The 20,322-nt window shown below is 39.7% G+C and overlaps 1 protein-coding gene across 1 annotated transcript in view; it reads left to right on the forward strand.

Moving 5' to 3' along the window:
- Window positions 1–20,322, forward strand: part of KCNH1 (potassium voltage-gated channel subfamily H member 1) — a 202,665-nt gene that overhangs the window by 38,466 nt on the left and 143,877 nt on the right. Inside the window, exon 7 of the mRNA XM_009279630.2 lies at window positions 4,474–4,903. Coding sequence (XP_009277905.2) covers window positions 4,474–4,903 — 430 coding nt within the window. The remainder of the gene's footprint in view (window positions 1–4,473; window positions 4,904–20,322) is intronic.

Below are 20,322 nucleotides of genomic sequence, written 5' to 3' on the forward strand. Positions count from 1 at the left end.
GGAATTTTATTATTTAATGAATTGAGTTGAACTTAATTTAGCATGGCAAATGAACAGCAGCAACTGGTTTTTATTTGTACAGCATCTAGCACTGTAGTGTCCACTGTTACTGTTCTTGGGGACCATAATGACACAAGTAACTAATAATTACTCTGCTACAGCTCTTATGTTTTCAAAACACTTCACACAGTAATTCATCACAGTGTCTCTTCTCTATCTCTTTTTATGGATATGGAAGTAATGGCAGAAATCTTACGTTGTCTGATGCAAAGCTAGAGCCAAAACATGGATATCCTGGATCCTGTGTTTGGAGAGAAGATTACTTACGTGGCTGAGGTATCAGTGTGAGACAAGGGGTGTACTGGCAGTAGATCATGTCTTGCACAAAACAGAGAGATACAAAAGAAATTCTGTGTAAATGTGCACAGTATCTAGTGAGTAGGTCTAATTAATGACAAATTATACATGGAAATTTAGTTCTGGCAGTATTTAATGGATAAACTTCTGAAGCATTCTCTTTAAATGTAAAATGTGGGTCCTGCTTTCCTCCAGAACTGAGGCTGATCTGTTTTTCTGTTGTGTTTGAGGTGCAGTTCCACTCTGCAAAAATTGCATGGGAGGAGAGGAAGGGGGAGTGGTTGTATTTATTACTTTAAGGAGTTTTGACATTCAGGTTTGCTCAATCAGCAAATACAGAGTTATTTCTTCTGGCTCTCAGGGCTTTGAGCTTGCCCTTTGGTTTGGAGGGGACTTGCTACAGATTCTTCCATTTTCATGCATCAGCCATCACTGGCAACGAAAGTAAAACTGCCAGCCTATTAAATATTTATCAACAACAATATGCAGGTATCAGCAGTAGCATCTTTATGTAGTGTCATTCAGTTACTTCAAACAATTTGATATATAGGTTTGTGTGAAATTCAGCATTTTCTGCCATATTTGACTAAGTGCTGCATATTTAAGTAAGCGCTGCACACAAGTTATCTCTGTAACAAAACATAGTAAAAATATACTATTTTTCTACCCTGGCCATATAACAGATTTCTTAGCTTCTGCATACCCCTAAGGGCAGGCATCTGTTGGATAGAGTACTAATAGGTGGAACTGTGTCTGAGTAAGGCAGGCCCAGGTAGGACTTTGTGGGATATTACTTAGTCTTGTCCTTTCCCTGCCTGCTGCACAGGAGTTCCTTACGGTGATCCTTTAGAGCAGAGCATCTGGGGGTGCCTGTTTGGGACCTGTAGTGCAATTACCAGCTCTTTATGAACTGAGGTGTATCTTTGTCCTTTGGGCAGAAGGAGCTCTGGGTTCTCTTAATCTGCCTCTCAAAGGTTATAGGAGTAGCAGAGCTAAGAGGGTGGGACATGCATCAAGAGGAGTAAGTTGAGTTCAGGCTCTTTTGCGTGACATCTTGGAGCCATCTGTAAGATAAAAGCATAAAAATAATATGCACTGATAAGAGCATTAAAATGGACAGTAATCTAAAAGTGCAGTTCTATTTTGGAAAGTGGAAATCTAAAAATGTCAATTTTGAATCCAGCAGATCTATTCCTGTGAGTATTAAAATATTACTTGCTAAATTTAGTAACAAAAAGTACCATTTTAAAGTATTGGAGAACGACCTGATTTTTTTCTACTGTATCATCTATGAAACAGTCTATTAAGTTTCCATTGTTTATACCCATTTGAAATTCTGTCACTTAGAAATTTTTAAGAGAGTTATATGAATAATTATTTCCCTGACCATTTCTTCCTCTTGATATTGATCCATTTAGAATAGACAAATCCTTTCCTCTGAGGAAATCAAATAGAAAATAACTGTTAATGCTGAGCTAAAAATAAATGAATTTTTTAAAGCTTTTTCTGAACTTTTAGAATCTTATTGGCAATGCAGTCAGGTGAAAATTGTGACTAATTTGAATATTCAATGCACCCTTTCAACCCAACCAAATCAAGTATTTATTTTCTGTAAATAAGCAAGTTCTTTTTGTACAAAAAACCTAATTCTCTCTATCTCTGGTCAGAATTTGGTAGAATCACTTTCTCCCAAATGATGCCGTTCTATCACATTTTAAATGTTTTTACAAAATTTCTTTTTGTGACTTTCACAAGGGAAATTAGGATAAGAGTATTCTGAAAGCAAAGTAGTTTGCCTTAAATGTTTTAAACCTAATTTCAAATATTTTATTTTGTATTTGCATTTTTCATATCCAATTTCTTAAACTCCCCTTCTGTGATTCCCTCCACAAGTGTTTCTAATCCTTCACTCTTTTTTTCAATTAAGAATTAATCAAATTCCAAACTTTTAAGTCCTTCCTGAATCATTATTATTTTTGTCTTTGGTAGGACTCTCACTGACAAACAGCATGTTGTTTTTTTTTAAATCCCAGTGATGAGTTTTAATGTTAAGAACGAATTTTGCACCACTATTTTTGAACAAAAATAAAACTGGTGTTTAGAATGCTGGGATGGAAAAAATTTCCTGCCTTTGCCTGAGACTTGTAAGCACTGCATGATTAAAAAGCTTGGCTTTGAGACTGAAGCTAAAAGCAGGCCATTACTGGCGACTTCTCAAAATGTAAAATATTACTGTTTTGCTGTTAAAGTTTGTAAAGAGGAAAGGGAGAAATGGGCATTGGTCCTGAGGAAAAAGGCCAGAAAGTTGTATTGTAATGTCAGAATGCGGATGTTTAGAATGCAGAGACTATATGTGCTTGTCACTCAGGGACTTGCATATCCAGTTCTAAAATATGGTTATCGTGTTACAGTTTTTTGTGTTTTCCCCTTTGCTTTTCTTCTCCATTCTGAGTGTTCAGAAGTTCCTGCTTTCCCTCCCCTGGAAATGAAGGCCTTATGCCTTCTGTGTCATATTCTCTGAACTGGCATCAAGGCTTTGCTCCATTGTTTACAAAACAAAGCCAGGTATGGAATGAATGGGAAATGGAAATTAACTTTTACTTTGTGAAGGAATTTTTGCATCAGTGACTTGAAAAGGTTGGCATAGATAATCATGAAAAGTATAGATCACTTGGTCTCTTCTAGATCTCTGCAAATATCTCCGATTTAAAGGAAGGCTGCTTTTTTCTCCTTTTTTTTCTTCCTTTTTACTCCCCTCCCCCTGGTTGTGTCAGATCTTGTCCAAATACTTAATAGAAATTGATAGTGTGTTCCCAGGTAACAGATTACATCTGTCTCTGAAAATGAGTCACTGTAATCATGACAAATTCATGAAATAAAGGGGAAATACATTGCTGCAGTCCTAGGGAACATGAGTCAATATGCTTTATGTAATTATTTAATAAAACATCTCTTCTAGTGCATTGAACCAGCCTAAGATACTGAAGCAGTTGTATTTATGCAGGAATAAACAAACTTCCAGTAAAAGCTGGTGACCAGAAGTATGCAATTATGCATTTCCAGAAATACTCATTAAACCAGTCTGCTTAAATTTTAATCAGACTTCTATGTATGAAACAGTCTTGATAAGAGGGAGTAGAAAAAAGAAGAAAGGATTTTTATGAAAGGCTATTCAGATCTTCTAGTGCCCCAAATGGCTTTGAATTTTTTTATTTAACTTCTTGTGCATGGGATTGCAAATCTGTCTAGAAGTTAACAATACAAAATCCTACATGCTGGCTTAATTCTGTTTTATGGGACCCATATTAGTATCAGCACAGAAATACTACATTGATAACAATGCCTGTCATAAAAGGAGTATGATGTGGAGATTAGACAGTGAGATATTTGAAATAGTTAAGTTTTGTGTAGTCCCTGTAAGAAATGTCAGAGGAATGATTATTAGTGCGTGAATTCTTGTATGAAAGTAAACTCATAGGAAATGTGTTGTTACACTGAAAAATTACAAATCACCAGGTACTTCCAGTATTTTTTGGCCTTCCTTATTTATCTTCCTGGTATGTCTGAGCTAAACACTGCAAACTGTGTTATATCTGAGACATGAGAGGACACGTGTTGCCCAAGATCATGAGGAAGTCAGGAACAGCCATAAGAGGTTCATGACTCCAGATGCTGGAGTGAATTCAATAGGTGTCTGGTTATGTTCCTCTCAACATTAGATTTGTATAGTTTAATGGCCAGTGACTTCCACATTTATTTTCAATCAGCCTAAAGTAGCATCAGGATGCTCAGGGATGGTCTGCTTGCACAACTGGACGTGCAATAAATAGCCTGTCATTTAGCACCTTTACAAACATATTTGTAGACCTATTCAAACCATCTGAAAGGGGAGTTCAGAGAGCAACCCACAAGATGTTAGTGGATGAAGACAAGAGTGCATATATCCATCCCTGAAAAGGGTCACTAACCTTTTCATGTTTCACAATCTTGCTTTTCAGGTGTTATCTGATGACCATCTATTTGTGATTGGATCACCTCGTGTCTTTGGAAACTGCAGTTATGAATATTGTTGCTTTAATACTAAATTCTAATGGTCACTGTGCTTTATCCTTCTAGGGCATCAGTAGCCTCTTCAGTTCACTTAAAGTGGTCAGGCTACTTCGGCTGGGTCGTGTAGCTCGGAAGTTGGACCACTACATTGAATACGGAGCAGCAGTCTTGGTTCTGCTGGTGTGCGTTTTTGGTCTTGCAGCACACTGGTTGGCCTGCATTTGGTACAGCATAGGAGACTATGAAGTTATCGATGAGGATACAAACACGATCCGAACTGAGAGCTGGCTCTATCAGCTGGGGATGTCAATAGGAACACCTTACCGCTTTAACACATCAGGCTTTGGAAAATGGGAAGGCGGACCGAGCAAAGATTCGGTCTACATCTCCTCGTTGTATTTTACAATGACCAGCCTCACCAGTGTTGGATTTGGGAACATCGCTCCGACTACAGATGGGGAGAAGATCTTTGCTGTTGCTATGATGATGATTGGCTGTAAGTATTAGAGATTCTGTCTCTCACACACACAATGCCAAGTAGCTGTGTGTCATGAATACTGATATCATAAGAACATCTGGAATTGTGTCAAATATTATTATGCAGCTTAAAATATTTTTGGTGGCAATGTAGTTATTACACACTTTCTTACTGGTTAGTTTTAAAATCACAATTGGGAGTATTGCTGTGGCTAGCAAAAATTCAGTCATTTTGGAAGCAATATTCTGTCAATATCCTTTCAATATTCTCTTGTAAGTAAACCATAAAACGTGTAAAGCCTGAAGTATTAAAAATTAATGCTCCCGAGTGAGCACAGGCAATCTTTGTGCCTCCATTTGGTATGTGGCAAAATCTTTGTACGTCTGAGAGCTGTATATATTGGACAAGTGGGTCGGTGAGTGGGAGGAGGTCCAAGAGCATCTCGTAAGGGAGAGAGAACAGTAGGTCTCTAGAGGCCACGAACTCTGCTGTGGGCTGAACATACAGTCAGATCCTAAAGCAACCGGGATGATACTGGCCTTGGGCACCTCTGGCTCACATTTCCTTGTTGCAAGGGATTCATATTGCCAAGCTGTCCAGCTTTTGGCCATGTTGTGTCACTTCAGTGCAGGATCTGCATTCCAAGTGCCTTGAAAACTACTTGGAGTTAAGAACCATATGGTCGCCACCGTTAAACTAGGTCATGTTTTTCTAGGTAAGGGTGAAATTTGAACCAAAATAAGGAAAAAAAATTTGTACATGGAAGAGCATATCATATGGAGAAAGAGAGAAGCTTCTATACGGTAATATTACATCTAGAGGAGAAAAAAGTCAATCCTTGCTAAGCAGAAAATTAAAACCAAATATATAATGTAACTCAATTAGCAGCACGGTGCCTGTTATGATAGAAACGTGAAGCTTTGATTCTGATGTGTGTGTCATTTTACAGCAACAATGAAATCACATACTGAGATTACGTGTGCAGTGTTAAGCAGGCTGAAGGTTAGTGAGAAGAAGTATAAAAACGAGCATTCTCGATCGCGTAGGGATTGGGATATTTTAGCTATAAAAATTGTTAATTTTGTTCTAGCTTTTTATGCTGCTAAGAGTCCCATCATCCTAATAAAACACCTGCGTAGCAGAAGGGAAATTTATATAAAACTTGGAGACAATTACACGGTTTCCTCATGAGAAGGTGCAGTAGACAATGTAGCAGTGCAGTACAAAACAGGCTTCCAAACATATTTCCTGATGAAGGTACCTGTTTAATAGGAAATATCCTGACCTTTGGCTTATTGTTCGTTGGGTTATGCTCATGATACTAGCTAGACAAGAACAGCTAGTAATATTCAGTATTGTTATTTAGTACTATGAATACTGAATGAACATAACCTTCATAAAATGAAGAATGTGCATGGGGATACTTTGAAGTTGTACCTGCTCCAAACTCTTCATATGAAAATATGGTGGAAAGAAAATGAAATCATGCAAGATTAATGTTGATAGATATCTGCTCTGAATTCTAAAATGAACTTTAATTTCAGCAAGTTGTAAAAAATAGTGTTCTGGCAATTTTAAATCTCGTGAATGCAATCACATTTGAGGGAAACAATTTTGTTTGTATTTGGACTTCTAGAACCTTACATTTCTAACCCTGCAACTGACTGTGTATCTGCACAGCACCTTTATCCTATGAACAACTAGTTGGAAACCATTAGGACTATTCGCAATATGTGTTTGCGGGAATGGCAACTAAGTAATCCAATCTTTGAGTTTACCTCTGGTTTTTGTAGGGTCTTGATTGCTTTTAACATGCTGAAGTTTTGAGCTATGGTCATTCCTCGGGATGGGAGGAACAAAACTGATTTGTTTAGTTTGCAGCTATTTAGAGCTTAATTGTTGACAGACATTCTTCCACCATAAAATTTTATGTTAAAATAACACTATTTTGCCTGTAGAATTAAGCTCTCAAACATTGATCTCAGCTTGAACTAGGGCTATTTTATAAGAATTTTATCTGATCTGTTGGGAACCTGGAAGGTACATGGCAAATGTATGGGTGACAGATGTGGGGGAGGGAAAAGAAGTTTCCTGGCTAAAGCTTTTGTACATCACTCAGAAAAATTCATATTTGTCCCATGCCAAGTAACATGTTTGTTACGAGCTGGGCTACTCATATCACAGCTGGTGGCTACATGTTCCTGTTATGGTCCTCATTTTGCAGATCACATAGATTTGCGCATGGGATTGCTAGGGGCTGTGGATGTCCAAAGCATCAGAAATAAGCAATTTCAAATCAGTTCTGCTAATGTGTTACTGCCCACTAATAAAAGGAAAGGGTATGTGATTTCTTGTTTATACTTTGCCATTAACAGTGCATTTTTTTTAGCACCTATCTCGTGATGCATCCTCAAAAGCTACTGCTATCTTTCAGTAGCACAGGGAATGCCATTTTCTTTCCATGAAGGATGCAAAGAGAGCCTAATTGTTTGACTATCTAAAGCTCCAACTGAAGATAGGTGGGATTTGCTGCGTCCAACGTCAAACATACCACTCCATTAACTTCTTCGCTGCTAGAGGATAAGTCTTTAAGAACTATGTGAATTTATCTTGGTTTTGAAGTGGCTAGGTATAGCCTGGGCAAAAATACATGCCTGTATATTTAAATAGTCCAGTGAAATAAGTAAAGTCATTTTACAACCTTTTCTGTATGAAATGGAAACAACGCTGTCACTTTTTCTTCGAGGACGTTATCGTTTTTGTTTAGTTGAGTAAGATAACATGTTAACAAGATTGGTTCTGAGATTCCAGCACTGCCACTATAGTGTCAGCAAAAAAAAAGAGTATTTGAGGACAAATGTATAATAACCAACATTAATATTTTAAAGTGATTCCAGGAAAAATTTACTTTAAATAGGCTGGAAATTTTTAATAGGAGGGTAATTTTTTCCCCTTGGGCCAGTTAACCTCTGTGAATAAATAGTAAAACTTCCATTAGCCTGATGGGGACAGGTTTAGATGAGCAGAAAGAAAATGATAACGTTTCCTTCTCTTTGTGCGTTTTATCCTGTGCTCTTTTTGAATAGCAACAAATGCTGTGTCAAAAAACTAGTGGCTTGTTAAACAGGAGTGTGGCCAGCTAAGCCCACGGTCACAATTTTATTAGCAAGATCACCTTTGAAATGTTGATCTTCTCTTTATTCGTAAAAGAAACTGAATTTTCTTGAAATGGAGATGGTGGTCAACATGTGTGAAAATGTCTGCGACCCCCACCTGCCTTGCCCGGGCTGTGTGTGTAGCTACCCTGCAGAAACTTAGGGTGCAGGTCCCACTTCAGTGCACGGTAAGCACTTGCCTCCCACTGGTGGCTGACTGAGAAACTACAACAGCGTGGTGCTTGCTCATTCCTGGGTCCAGCTTAGAGTCATAGCACTGCCTTTGCACCCTCCTTCTGATTTTTGGTGTCAATGGTCTTGACTTCAGTTTGCTACATGAGCTATGCCGCCATGGTTTGGTAGGGGCACTCAAGGACTGCTTCCCAGGAGTGCAGATGTTGGCATCAAGTGGAGGGAAAGGAAGAATTTACTTTTAGAAGTCTGAACTCTTCCTATTCAATGAACTTAACAAATAAGTTACATATATACATGCATACATACATACATACATAGCATATGTGTATACATACACAGAGAGAGTGCACATATATTATTATGCTTAAAAGAAGAAAAAGAGAGCATATGTTTTTTTCTCCATGTTTGATATTCTAGAATTATTTTTAATAGAATGGATTTGATTATGCAAAGTTCTTGTATCTTTGGGGAAGGCTGGACATGGTGTATGCTACCCTGAGGAGCATTGCCAGGTGGCGCAGTTTTGCAAGGCTTTCTGGTCCTTGTTTCTAGCAAACTTAGCTTTTAATTTTGTTTTGGTTTACTTGATTTACGGGCTGAGTATCTTGAATAGTTCCTGGGGAGGAAAGTCGTGAATAGCAGCAATACTTTTTTCTTTGATCTTGGAGTGTTTTCTGTTGAGCCTCTTTGTTTCAGGAGAGGAGTTACTGTGTAAACAAGTGATTTTAAGACATGTATTGCTGTCTTCTCCACTGGCCAACTGACTGAAAGGCTTGTGGTACAGTCAGCACGGGACTATGGTGACATCCAAACAGGACGTTTGTGTCAGAAAGGCTCAGAATATTACAGGTATTTGAAAGCATAAGCAGTTCATAACTAGTGTCCTTCCATGTGTGTTTAGTGTGCTTATGCACAGAGAGATGGAATTAATACTCTGTAATTATGTTCCATGTTCCGTAAGACAAAATTTGGTTTTCTCTGCTGCTCAGCCACTGATATATCCCCTTCTGCTCACTGCTTAATCCCTCTGTAAAGCTGATCCTGTGGCAGAAATACATTTGTGTTACATTAACTCTTTGTAGACCCATTGACCACCAGTAATAGTACTTTGCTATAATGTCATAGCAGTTTAAAAAAGTAGGTCAGAACACTTCCATTTTCTTTTTTATTCAGTCTTTCATTATGGTAAATAATAAATCCAGGCAGCTTTTAATTAAAAATTTAGAGGTATGTTAGTGAAGCTATACTGGACCAGTGGGAATTTTGGCTGAGTTGAGTGCAAATGTTGGCCTAGTAAAAAGTTTAAGGTACGTGAGCTTGTAGAAGGAACGGTGTGTATGTCATGTTAGCAGTGAGTAGACACTGGGAAGGGATGATTGAGGTGAATAAGCTGTGTGTGTGTATTGAGCCTGTGGGGCTGACTGGGTTGGTTGGTTTTACTCTTGGGGCAAAGTATAAGAAAGCATGGCTTGGTCTCAGTGGCCCTGGTCTCTGCTTCGGGGCCACCTTCTGCAGGGAGAGGTTCTTGTTCTTCAAATGCAATGACTGCACGTGCTGTCCTACTGATCTCATTGTGGCTGCAGTTTTCAGGGAGAAAGTGTTTTACTGTCGGTTATTTTGACATGGGTAGGTTCAACCCCTAATTGGATTTGTGAGGGACTGCAGCATACTCATCGTGTAGCCCTGGGGATGTATGGTCCATTGGTCAGCTCCACCAAAGAGGGACATGAGTAGGTGAAAAACGCTCATGATTCTTGACGTCAAATAATGCACATCTATTTGCGAAGAACAAATTATTTTAAAATAGAGATGAAGTACCCAGTGGCTGCTTTTAAGGATTTCTGTTCTGTGGAGGCTTGATGCTTCTGATAAGATACGCAATTCATATTACTATGTAGCTGTTTTTCCTGAACATATGGTAAATTATAGTTTCGTCAAGCAAACTGTCTTCACATCTGTCAATGAACTGACCTGCATGGTTTTGCCTCACTTTATTTATTGAGTGTATGTGTATATATATAGAGAGAAGTATGAGTGTTACTACTGGAAGTAAAAGCAATTAACTCCTCAGCTTCATTTTAAATGAATCAAAACATATTTGCTTATCCCTTTTCACAGATGGCCACTAAATTGCTAATTAATAGGGAATATGTCTACAGACAGATCTTTCAGAGAGGCTGATGTTACATAAAACCAGGTTTAAAACCACTGTCTGGGTCTGTGGAAAGACATATTTTCCATTTTTAATACTTGGGGGGAAAAAAAGCTATTGCAATTTTTAGTTTCTTCCCTGTGGAGACATATGCTTCAAAATAACAGTTCTCGTATATTTTGTTCAGTGAAGCTGTCAGGTTGGGTTGCGTATTGTTTATTTTTCCTAAGCAATAGCAGAAACCCGAGGACTTCCATTTGCAGTTTTCATATCTGGGCACTGTGTCAGCAATCCCCTTGCTGTGCAGGTGGAGTAGGGATGAACAGTTCTAAAAATGCATTGCATTTTCCACTTTTAACATACCATAATACTGATGGATGCTTGCCTATCTGGATTTTGAGCAACTGAGCAAACTCTATTGTTTCAGGAGCCTTTTGTTAGTGTTCTCAGTTGCACTGAAAGATCCCAAGCGTTTGGTGCCTGTTTATGCTAAATTCTCCTTGTTAGGTAGGAACTCCCTGGAACTACAGGGCTTGACTCATCCGAAGTATGAAGTTCACTGAGGAAAAGGCACATCTTTGAATGCCAAGCCAAATCATAAATTCCCCTGTGAACACTATAATTAGACCAGATAGTGAGAGGGATCATGGAAAAAGAACAAAAGTAGGAGTTAAAAGGTCAGACTCGAGGACACGCATGCTCACATACTGTAATAAATTTTCAGCCGCTGAGTTCATTAATCAAAACAGACCAGAGACCAAAACCACTCATCTTCATTGATATTGTGCAACACAAGCATCATGCAGTCCTGCAGCACTTCAGCTGTTGTCTCTGATTAAGGTAGACACCGATCCCAGGAGCGTGGGGTAGCTGTCTCAGCTTTGTTCAGCTTTGTCTGTGAATAGCTTCTTTCTCATTAGACATAAAAACAGGAATGAGGATAACATTAAGTACATTTGAAAACATAATTAGGTAGTTTTACTTACATCACTTGCTGAAAGGAACAGAAATCTGCCCTAGTAATGTGAACATCTCTCTGAACTATGAGAAAATCTTGGTGGCTGGTATCATGACACATGGGTCAGTGTTGCTCCTTCACAGCCTCACAGAGGAGTAGAGTGGTTCAGAGACCCCCAGCAGGGTAGGAAGTGTTCAGAGGCTCTTGTGAACAAGGATAGCCACGAACTGATGAAAACTAGACTGTTGTTATCAAAATACCTGAACAAGATACAGATGCATTGCAGCATCATGTTTGATGATGGTCCTGAGGCATGATTTCCCCCTCATAAGGCAGTTCATCAGTTGTTAGAGCAAATGGATGTGGCCATGCTGTGTGGGTACTTGCCAAACACATATCTAACCGTAAGAAAAGCACGTGTACCCCTAGTACTCCTTTTAGGGGATGAGGGGCAGGGGCATGTCGAAATTGGTTTTGCTGGAAGTTGGTGGCCTGAGACTGAGGGCCAGCCATGTGCCAAGAGCCAGCTGGGTTTGCTGAGGATATCGCTCAGGGGCTGAGCACAAAGGCCTATGACACTTCAAACCCAAAGCAACTTTTTCTGTATTCATGGTTATTGCAGGTGCGATGTTTTGATATGGGGACATGCTGGGAAATGAAAAAGAAACCTTGCTTTGCAAAAGTGGTCTCTTGGGTACATGCTCTTTGTCACTAACCCTGGCAAGATGACAAAAATCTCTTAGATGCCACAGAGTTCTTGCTAGCCACTGAGGTTGCGGTTGGTATGCTTTCCGTATGGCTGATAGTTTTGCATCGCTTTTCATTCTCATTTATCTTAGCAACCAGCAACACTACTCAAGCCAGTAATTCCTAATTTAAAGGCCTGGATTTATTTTTTTTAAATTTTTATTTCTTTTTAGTAAGTAGGGACAGTCTTTCCAGATCTATTCCCTCACCACTCTCTGCTGTGCTTTATTCTTGTTTGAAGCTGGTCATGATATTTGAAAAGCCGGTGTCTTATTACTATAATTTTTAAGCAACAGTTTGGGATTTCAGAGTTGTATTTTGCTTGGGTGCTTTCTCCATTGGAATGAACCACCAGAAGTGTCATGCTACACTTTTTCTTAGCTACTTTCTCAGCTCAGTAGTTTCTCAGCTACACCAAGTTTCAGCAAAGAGGTAGGGCCAGCAGAAAATCCAGATAGAGTTTCTCTGATGGTTAGAAGGAGGGTTTGGCTATTAGGGCAGGATTTGGTCTGTTTATCTCTAAATGTGAATATACCTCAATTCTTCTTGTTAAGAGTAAAGAATGAGTAAAAAAAAGAGTAAAAACCAAAACAAAAAAAACCCTCCAAAAACCACCACCAACCACCCCCACCAAAACCAAAACCCCAAAGTCATTGTGATTAAAAAAAAAAGGATAGACAGCATTGTTTTAGGCTTTTTGGCTCTATAAACAATCCTTCAGACAGTTGAGTCCTAAGGGATACAGTTTTCAGTGAGGCGCATCGGTATCTCTCATCAGTAAGCACAGGACTGCACCAGGTCATGGTGGCATTTTCAGACCCACCGATGAGCCGGAGCGTCTGGCCCGTACAGAGTTACATCACTGATATTCAGTACAGGCAGGGCATGCTGGAGGGATGCGGTCAGTGCTGACAGACTTCACAACATAGCAAGCTCCAAACCCTGAACTGTAGCTCTTAAAATTTGCCTCCTCTTTGGATAAGGACATCCAAGGCCTGCAGATTTTTTAAGGATTGCTTCTACTGAAACATAAAACACTGGTGTCAAAGCCAGCAAAAGGGCAGGCTTTAGGTGACACGTATGTAAATGGTGACTCCTACAAAAATCATCATCTCCAGGCTAAGATGGACTGGAAGGTTTTTTCAGGTTCATAACACTAGTGCTAATGCTGTAATAAATCTGTCTGAGCTAACAACCATGGCTGTATGAGGAGTGCCCCATTCATATGGGGTTAGTCATCTCCTCACCACAACACACTTCAAAGTAATATTTATAGAAGAAATAAAATGGGTTTTGGGATTACGTTAATGTGGTAGTACTTTGTTTCCTGGCCTGCTTTGGGGAAACATAAACTAACTCTGTGTGAGATGTTATTTCTTACTATGCAAAAGTGAGTAAGCAATATTCTTTTTCTTGTTATTTAAAGTGTATATGACCAAATTAAAGCTAGATGAAATTATTGCTATTAAATTTCCCGCAAAATGCAATTTGCAGATGGCAAGGGTAAACTGCCCATGTACTTTTGGTTGTGGGGGAAAAAAAGAAGATAAAAATTCCAGAGCTATGTCACATATATATGCCTGGTGAATTGCCCCATGATGTGTCATCTTGCCTTAATGACTTTAAAAATTTCAGGCTGTACTTCAGCCTAATGGATCTAGGGAATGGCCCTACCTCAGAACATACTAGAACTTAATTGCTAGAACAGTGCCAGGAAATTTTACTCCAAATCACTGTCAGTATCATACAAATCCAATCAGGATAATTTTTGAAGTGAGATTTTTGTGAAAATTTTTAATTCTCAAGGTTCTTACAATCTGTTGTCTCCTGCAGAGCTTAACCTTGCTCTCCAAGACACTGGACAACTTTTGAAAGGACTGTAAATGCAAATGGAGAAAAAACAGTTCTGTTTGACAGGAGAGAAGATGAGAGCTGTAAAGTGTTAATGGTTTGGGGTTTTTGGGCATGTTGTGGAGAGTTTACACCACAGTAATGTTATAGATATTTGCCTTTTTTCTCTTTGTTGCACAGTGTTTCTAAATTTTTACCTTGAATTATTTAATAGCAGTGAGTAGGATAAGGAAAATAAATAGGTATCCCGGCTGTGGGTGTCTCTCTTTTTCATCTGACGTCTTTCATATCACATGCTTATTAGTGCAGAATTTTGCTTTCTGTAGGCCATTTCTAACATTTCTTCCTATAAGTAGATTTAAAACACTGAAATTTGCTGGCTCTTTCAAACTTTAATCAGCATGTGCAACCATCTTGTTTTGAATTCTGAAGGAACATCATTAACTCAAGTTAATGTTTGAGAGGGAAGTGCCTGATGCATCCAGAACATGGACTGAAAGGGCAGAGGAGCGTAAAAGGAAGAAGGAATATTTCAGACAGGTGAATCAGGGGGTAATATATGAGAGTTTTGTTCCCTGTGAAAAAAACCTTCAAGAATCTGTAAGAGGCATTGTGTTTTGATATGCAGTACAGCAATCCTGGGGGTTCTGTTTATAATTTTATTCTTAAATTACTGAGGCACACAAGTATAATCTAGAAGAGCATGATTTGTCTTGTTGGAATTTTATCCTGGATTCCCACCTGTGAAATTGGCTAAATACCTACAGTGCACAAGAAGTGTGACAGATTTTTCTTTCTCTTTGTGGTCCTGGGAGGCCTTTCCCTAAGCAGCAACTCTATGTGAAGGATAGAAATCTTGGACAAGGATTTGGTTTTACGTGAGAATAATCTGTATTTCAAAGTCCATTTCGGTCTAAGAAAAATCCAGCTAGATAGGTGTGTGAAAAAATAGCAAAACAGCACATCCAGTCATATGACACATCGTGCCACTCATCATCTAATATGTGGAATATGACAGAAGATCTGAAGCATCTTCTAAGCACCTTTCACTTCTGCATCAGCTTCAAAAAGGATATAGTTACTTTACTCTGTAATTGCTGCTGGACTCAGACAGACATGCTGTAGGTTACAAAATCTTGGGGTAGAAACAGCTTACCTAGCTGTAATATGTAAGTGGTTTACGGATCATGAGGTGTCTTTAACCACTCAGATGAGATAACTCATAACATATTAAGAATGAATAAGGATTAATTATGCTTGCCAGATCAGTGAGTTTTAATGCATTTGGCCGATTTTATATTTTGAAGAAAGATCTGTCAGTTTATGAAAATGGTAAGTAATGGTCTAGAGGATGTAGATGTTGCTGGGGGTCATATGCGGTTTATTTCTTGGAGCTGAGAGCTTTGAAATATTCTAGATCTGAACTTGAGTTGCTATCTGAAGACATATCCTATCATAAGCAGCAGCAGCCTGATGGAAAAAAATACTGATCTCCTGAGAAAATATGGAATATATGTGAAAATGTCAGTATCTTTTATCCACAGTACAGCAACTCTTGCTGCAAGTGGTGTGAAAAATGTGGAAGGAGACAAGTAACTTATTAATAGGCCCTCTTGCCTAGAAGGAAAGTAGAAAATTTATTCTTCTAACCAAAGGGTTTTGACAGCTAGTAGGGTCTAAAATCCTAAGTGCCTTATGGTAAAGAATGAAATAGTTGAGGTATTAAAGCCTGACCGTTCTTACTCACATCAACACGAATTGGGAATGCTTTTTTTTCCTCCTTCTTTGAAATCAAACCAGTAACTGTACCAGGTGGCATGGAAGTACATTCTTCTGGTCAGATAATAGGCAAACCTTGCTCTCCGCTGCCACCATCTCAAAAGCAAAAATGGTTTGCTTGATAAGTGCAGGTGAGTGGGATGATTCATGGTCATGGTTCGGTAGTTCTTCAATGTTAATGGAAAGGTCCTGAGGGATTTTCACTACAAAATAAGAGGGAGCTGGAGACTGGTAACGTCTTCCAAGTGTTCAGAGGCCAAATTGAAGGAGAGAAAACTGGACTTAAGAAAAATAATTAATTTCTGTCTTTGAAATTGAACTTGAAGGAGGTTTTTTTGTGAGTTATTTTCTGGTAGAATTAAGATTACTACAAAAGCATGGAAAATAATGCCAGGATTTTTGGATCATCCTGGTCCACGAAGACCTTAAACAGGCTCAGAGTTCATTAAGTGAATTCTGAAAACCATAAACTTATTTATTAGAGTTGTATCACTTACCGACACACTGTGCTTTTAGTACAATTTTTGTAAAATATGAAGTAGCACACTTGCTCCAATTTTGAACCAACCCTATCTTAATTTTCCTTTTTCAAAATCTTTCACCCCTTTCAGAGGGAAAATGAGTGGAATTCTGCCTCCTAATGGTCAGGTCTGCTGTGGCACTTTGTGTGTGTGGTCCTGGACAGAGTGCGTCCTTTTGCATCAAATACACAGGTTTGGCAATGATTTTGTGTTGTTGGAGATAACCCAGTATCCACTGAGAATAGTTCATAGAAGTGCACCTTAAATCTGATGTGGCCATTCTCCTATTTCCAGTTCTCTTTCCTATAACGGACCACCAGTTCCTTTCTCCTACTTTTCTCTCACTTCCCTGCATAAACCTTCATTTCTGGGCCTGTCACTGCTCTGAGGTTTGCCATCCCACACTAGCAGCTTCATCCTTGGTTTTTGGTGTTTTGTTGGTTTTTTTTTTTGCACAGAGAATTTCATAAGAAACAAGGAACTGGAAAAGATACTCAACTTGCCTTGTTCTGCCCCTTTGCTTTTAGAGAGGGAAGTTATTATAATGTGTAATTCCTTGAACTTCTTATTCCTTAAACATTTGTTGGACTTTAAGCTTCTCATTCAGTTTGGTGCATTTAAATGCAGAGGGAGGGGAAAGAAAGGTAATTTCGTGTATTGTAAAGATGCAAATAGGCTTTGATTTCTTGATTAACTTTTAATCGCCTTTTAGTTTGAATATTTTTGATTCCACTTATTCTTTCTTCATAAAAGCCTTTCTTCACATGACTGGGAAAATTATAAAATAAATTTTATCAGGAACTAAGTATGCCAAAATTAAAATTCCAGGAACTGGCTTTCTCACACTCCTTGCAAATAAGTTGACTGCAGGTTAATAATGAGGTAACATCAACAGAATGTGGGAGGGGAAAATGAGCATTTTTCTGGAAGGGAGCCTTATTCCACATGAAGTTAGCAACCTCCTGTGAAAATCATAGAGGAATTACCAAATAGGCACATCACTTGGAGCAAACCACTGTGTCATGTAGGTGCCACACTGACTGTGGGCAACTAAAAGGTGGAGAAGACCTAGCTGTGTGCCACCTTTGGCTTATTATGCTGTTCTGATCTGCTCAGGCGGAGAAAATAATGTCTAATACTGCTTTGAACCTTCATGTAAATAATAAACTTAACTGAAAGGAAGCTGTGCGAGAAACTGTCTGGAAGAGGCATCGGGATCTAGTTGCTAGTGCCCTGTAGTGTGACACAGGGGAGCCGAGTCCTGTACCTGAGGTGTTAACCTGTGGTGTTACCTCCCATAACCTATTTTCCCTTCTTTGCCCTTCTTATGTATTTAGACTATATGCAGGGAAGCGGGGAGGGACCTGCCTCTCAAAAGACCATCAATCTTAACTTGAGCTTGAAGTTCTGTTAAAATGCAGATAGGTGTTATTACAGATACCCACTACAATGGCATCTGTGTTGGTCTACCCACTAATCATGACCCATAAGTTCTCAACTGGCTCCTGAACCATCCCCAGGCAGAGCTCCATGCATCCAGCTGCTCTCTCAAATAAAGGGCAAGTCCCCCTCCTCGCCCTCCCAGCCTGCCCTTCCTGAAGAGCCTGTATCCATCCATTGCAGGGCTTCAGTTGTGTGAACCATTCCACCGTGTCTCCATGATCCCAATGAGGTCATCTCCCCGTAACTGTGCATAGTCTTTCTAGCTCCTCCTGTTTGTTCGCCACGCTGCCTGCATTGGTGTAGGTGTTTCTGAGAGGCACGTGAGCATGCTGAGTCCCCAGTACAGGCTGTGAATGGCACAGGGGAGCTTTCTGGCAAAAACAGGAAAAGGGGAGAGGCAGGTGGGTCAGATTTTTTTTTTTCTTCTCTCACTGGTATAAGAGAAGACAGCACACTCCTTGTGAAAACTACAATAGACAAATCAATAAAGCTTCTCCACTTGTGTTCGGAAGTACGGGAACAGCAGTACCTGCGAGGCAGAGATCTGTATGACACTGCCAAGCATCTCCTGGGGTACGACTTGAAGCTGCCAAGTGGATGGATGCTCCTGTTTTCCAGTGATGGCATCAGAAGGTTGTCCTTTCAGGGCAGTACAGCTGACCATCTGCTTTTTGGGCTCCTGTTGGTCTGTTAGTAAATGCACTGACAGGTGTGAGATGGAAGCTTGTAGCTACTGAGTTTCCCTTGCTTCTTTTGCTTTCATGCTGGGGTGTGTGTGGGTGGACAAAAGGAGGAGCAGGCCTTGAGACAGAGAAATAGAACCTGAAGTTGAAATTAAGGTTTCTTCTTTTTCCTTTTCAAACTCTTAAACTTCTTTTTTGACTGTTTCCTAAAAAACAGAATCTTACACGGTGCATGTTTAAGATGGTTGTTTCCTTGTACTAGTTACAGACCTGTAGTCCAATAGATGAACAGTATTTCTGTTCTTCAGTCTTCACGGCTGGAAGAGCATGGTTTGAAGCATGGTGCTTGGAAGCAGACAAGGACTTGAAAAGGGAATTTGAGATACTTATTTATGTGAGGAAGAGTGCATGCTGGGGCATAAGATAAGTATGGCCAGCTGACTGTACTGATTTTATCAGGTTTGATTATTGTACTGTACAAAGTGTATGAGATTCTGATTGTGATTATGCCAATATAAAAGATATCTCCCTTCACGAGGGTGTAGTTCAGATCCAGGATGGAGTTCTCTTTTATTCATATGCAGACTTCAATAATACAGAAGACTGGAGGGAAGACTAGTGGTTTATGGGACCATTGTGTTGCATCTTTGCCATCAGCCAGACATGAAGAAAACTCTCTCAGCCATTACCAGTGTGGGTTAAAGTGGAGAATATGATGCATCAGGCAACTATAGCAGAAAGGTATGAATGGTTCAGTACATGGAGTACTGGTACGATCGCAAGGGTCCACAGCACAGTGAAATGCGCAGTTCAATAGTTCAGTGGCCAGTGAAATACTGGGGTGGATAAGACATTCAGAAAAGCAGGGAAGAAAAGGGAGCCTGAGTGCAGCCACACTTCTCAAGCTGTTTGCCTTCAGTTGGGAAGGACAGCAGTCTGCTATGAAGCTTGTCCTCTCCTGATGCATTGCGGGAGTATCTGTGGTAGAATTGGTCAGGAACAGAAGTAACTTTCTAGCCTTGCACAGTCTGCACAAACATGCATAAATCAGTGTTGATGACATAAATACTGTCCTCATAGTAGTTACACATTTTCCTTCCTACAGCTGTTCTGTAAGCCACATCATGGCTGTGATCTCTCTTCAGCAGAGATTTATTATGAGATAGCGTCAGAAGTGGAGAGCAGTGGTGAAGGAATCTGGGAAAGCATTTGGCAGCTGCACATGAATGAGAAATGCTGTTTCCTGTAAGCTTTTGATGTTGGGTATTGCCAGATATCCCATACAATATGCAAACGTAGTGTACTGACTAGGTAGGGCTTGGGAGGGGTTGGAGCAGGGGCAGGGGTTTGTAGGCCCAGGCTTTAAAGTAATACTGCCAATAGCTGAAGAGTTCGATGAATCTCAGATAAATGGGCAGTGAAAGAAGCTGCTTCCCAGAAGGCGGCAGTATGGGTGGAGAAAAAGAAAGAACTTAGATCTGAGACTGCTGTGTTTGTGTGTGTACGTGTGCTGCTAGCATTGCTTTCCTCCTGTAATTGTTGTCTCTAACCTTATACTGCCAGAGAGTGCTGCTTTATACTTTTAAGAGGAAAGTATCTGGTTTTGTACCGTTTTCTATGCACCGATGCACAAAATGATTGATACGCGCTAATGTTTGCCTGAGGCTGCACAGCCAAATTCCCCACTGCTTGCTAACGGGAAAGTTTTGTCCTTCAATAGCTACACAGTAGTACTTCTGTTTTAATGGCTTTGGAGGAGCTTGCCATCAGTTGCTGGTCGCCTGGTAGACCAATTGCATTCCTGTAAAGCAGGGCTACTTTCCCAAATGACCTGCTGTTTGAAATGCCCATTAATTGCAGGTCATTTTAAATCATAGAATCGTGGAATGGTTTGGGTTGGAAGGAACCTTAAAGATCATCTAGTTCCAACACCCCTGCCATAGGCAGGGACAC

This window comes from Aptenodytes forsteri, unplaced genomic scaffold (genome assembly GCF_000699145.1).
Source record: "Aptenodytes forsteri isolate BGI_AS27 unplaced genomic scaffold, ASM69914v1 Scaffold195, whole genome shotgun sequence".
NCBI classification, from domain to species: Eukaryota; Metazoa; Chordata; class Aves; order Sphenisciformes; family Spheniscidae; genus Aptenodytes; species Aptenodytes forsteri.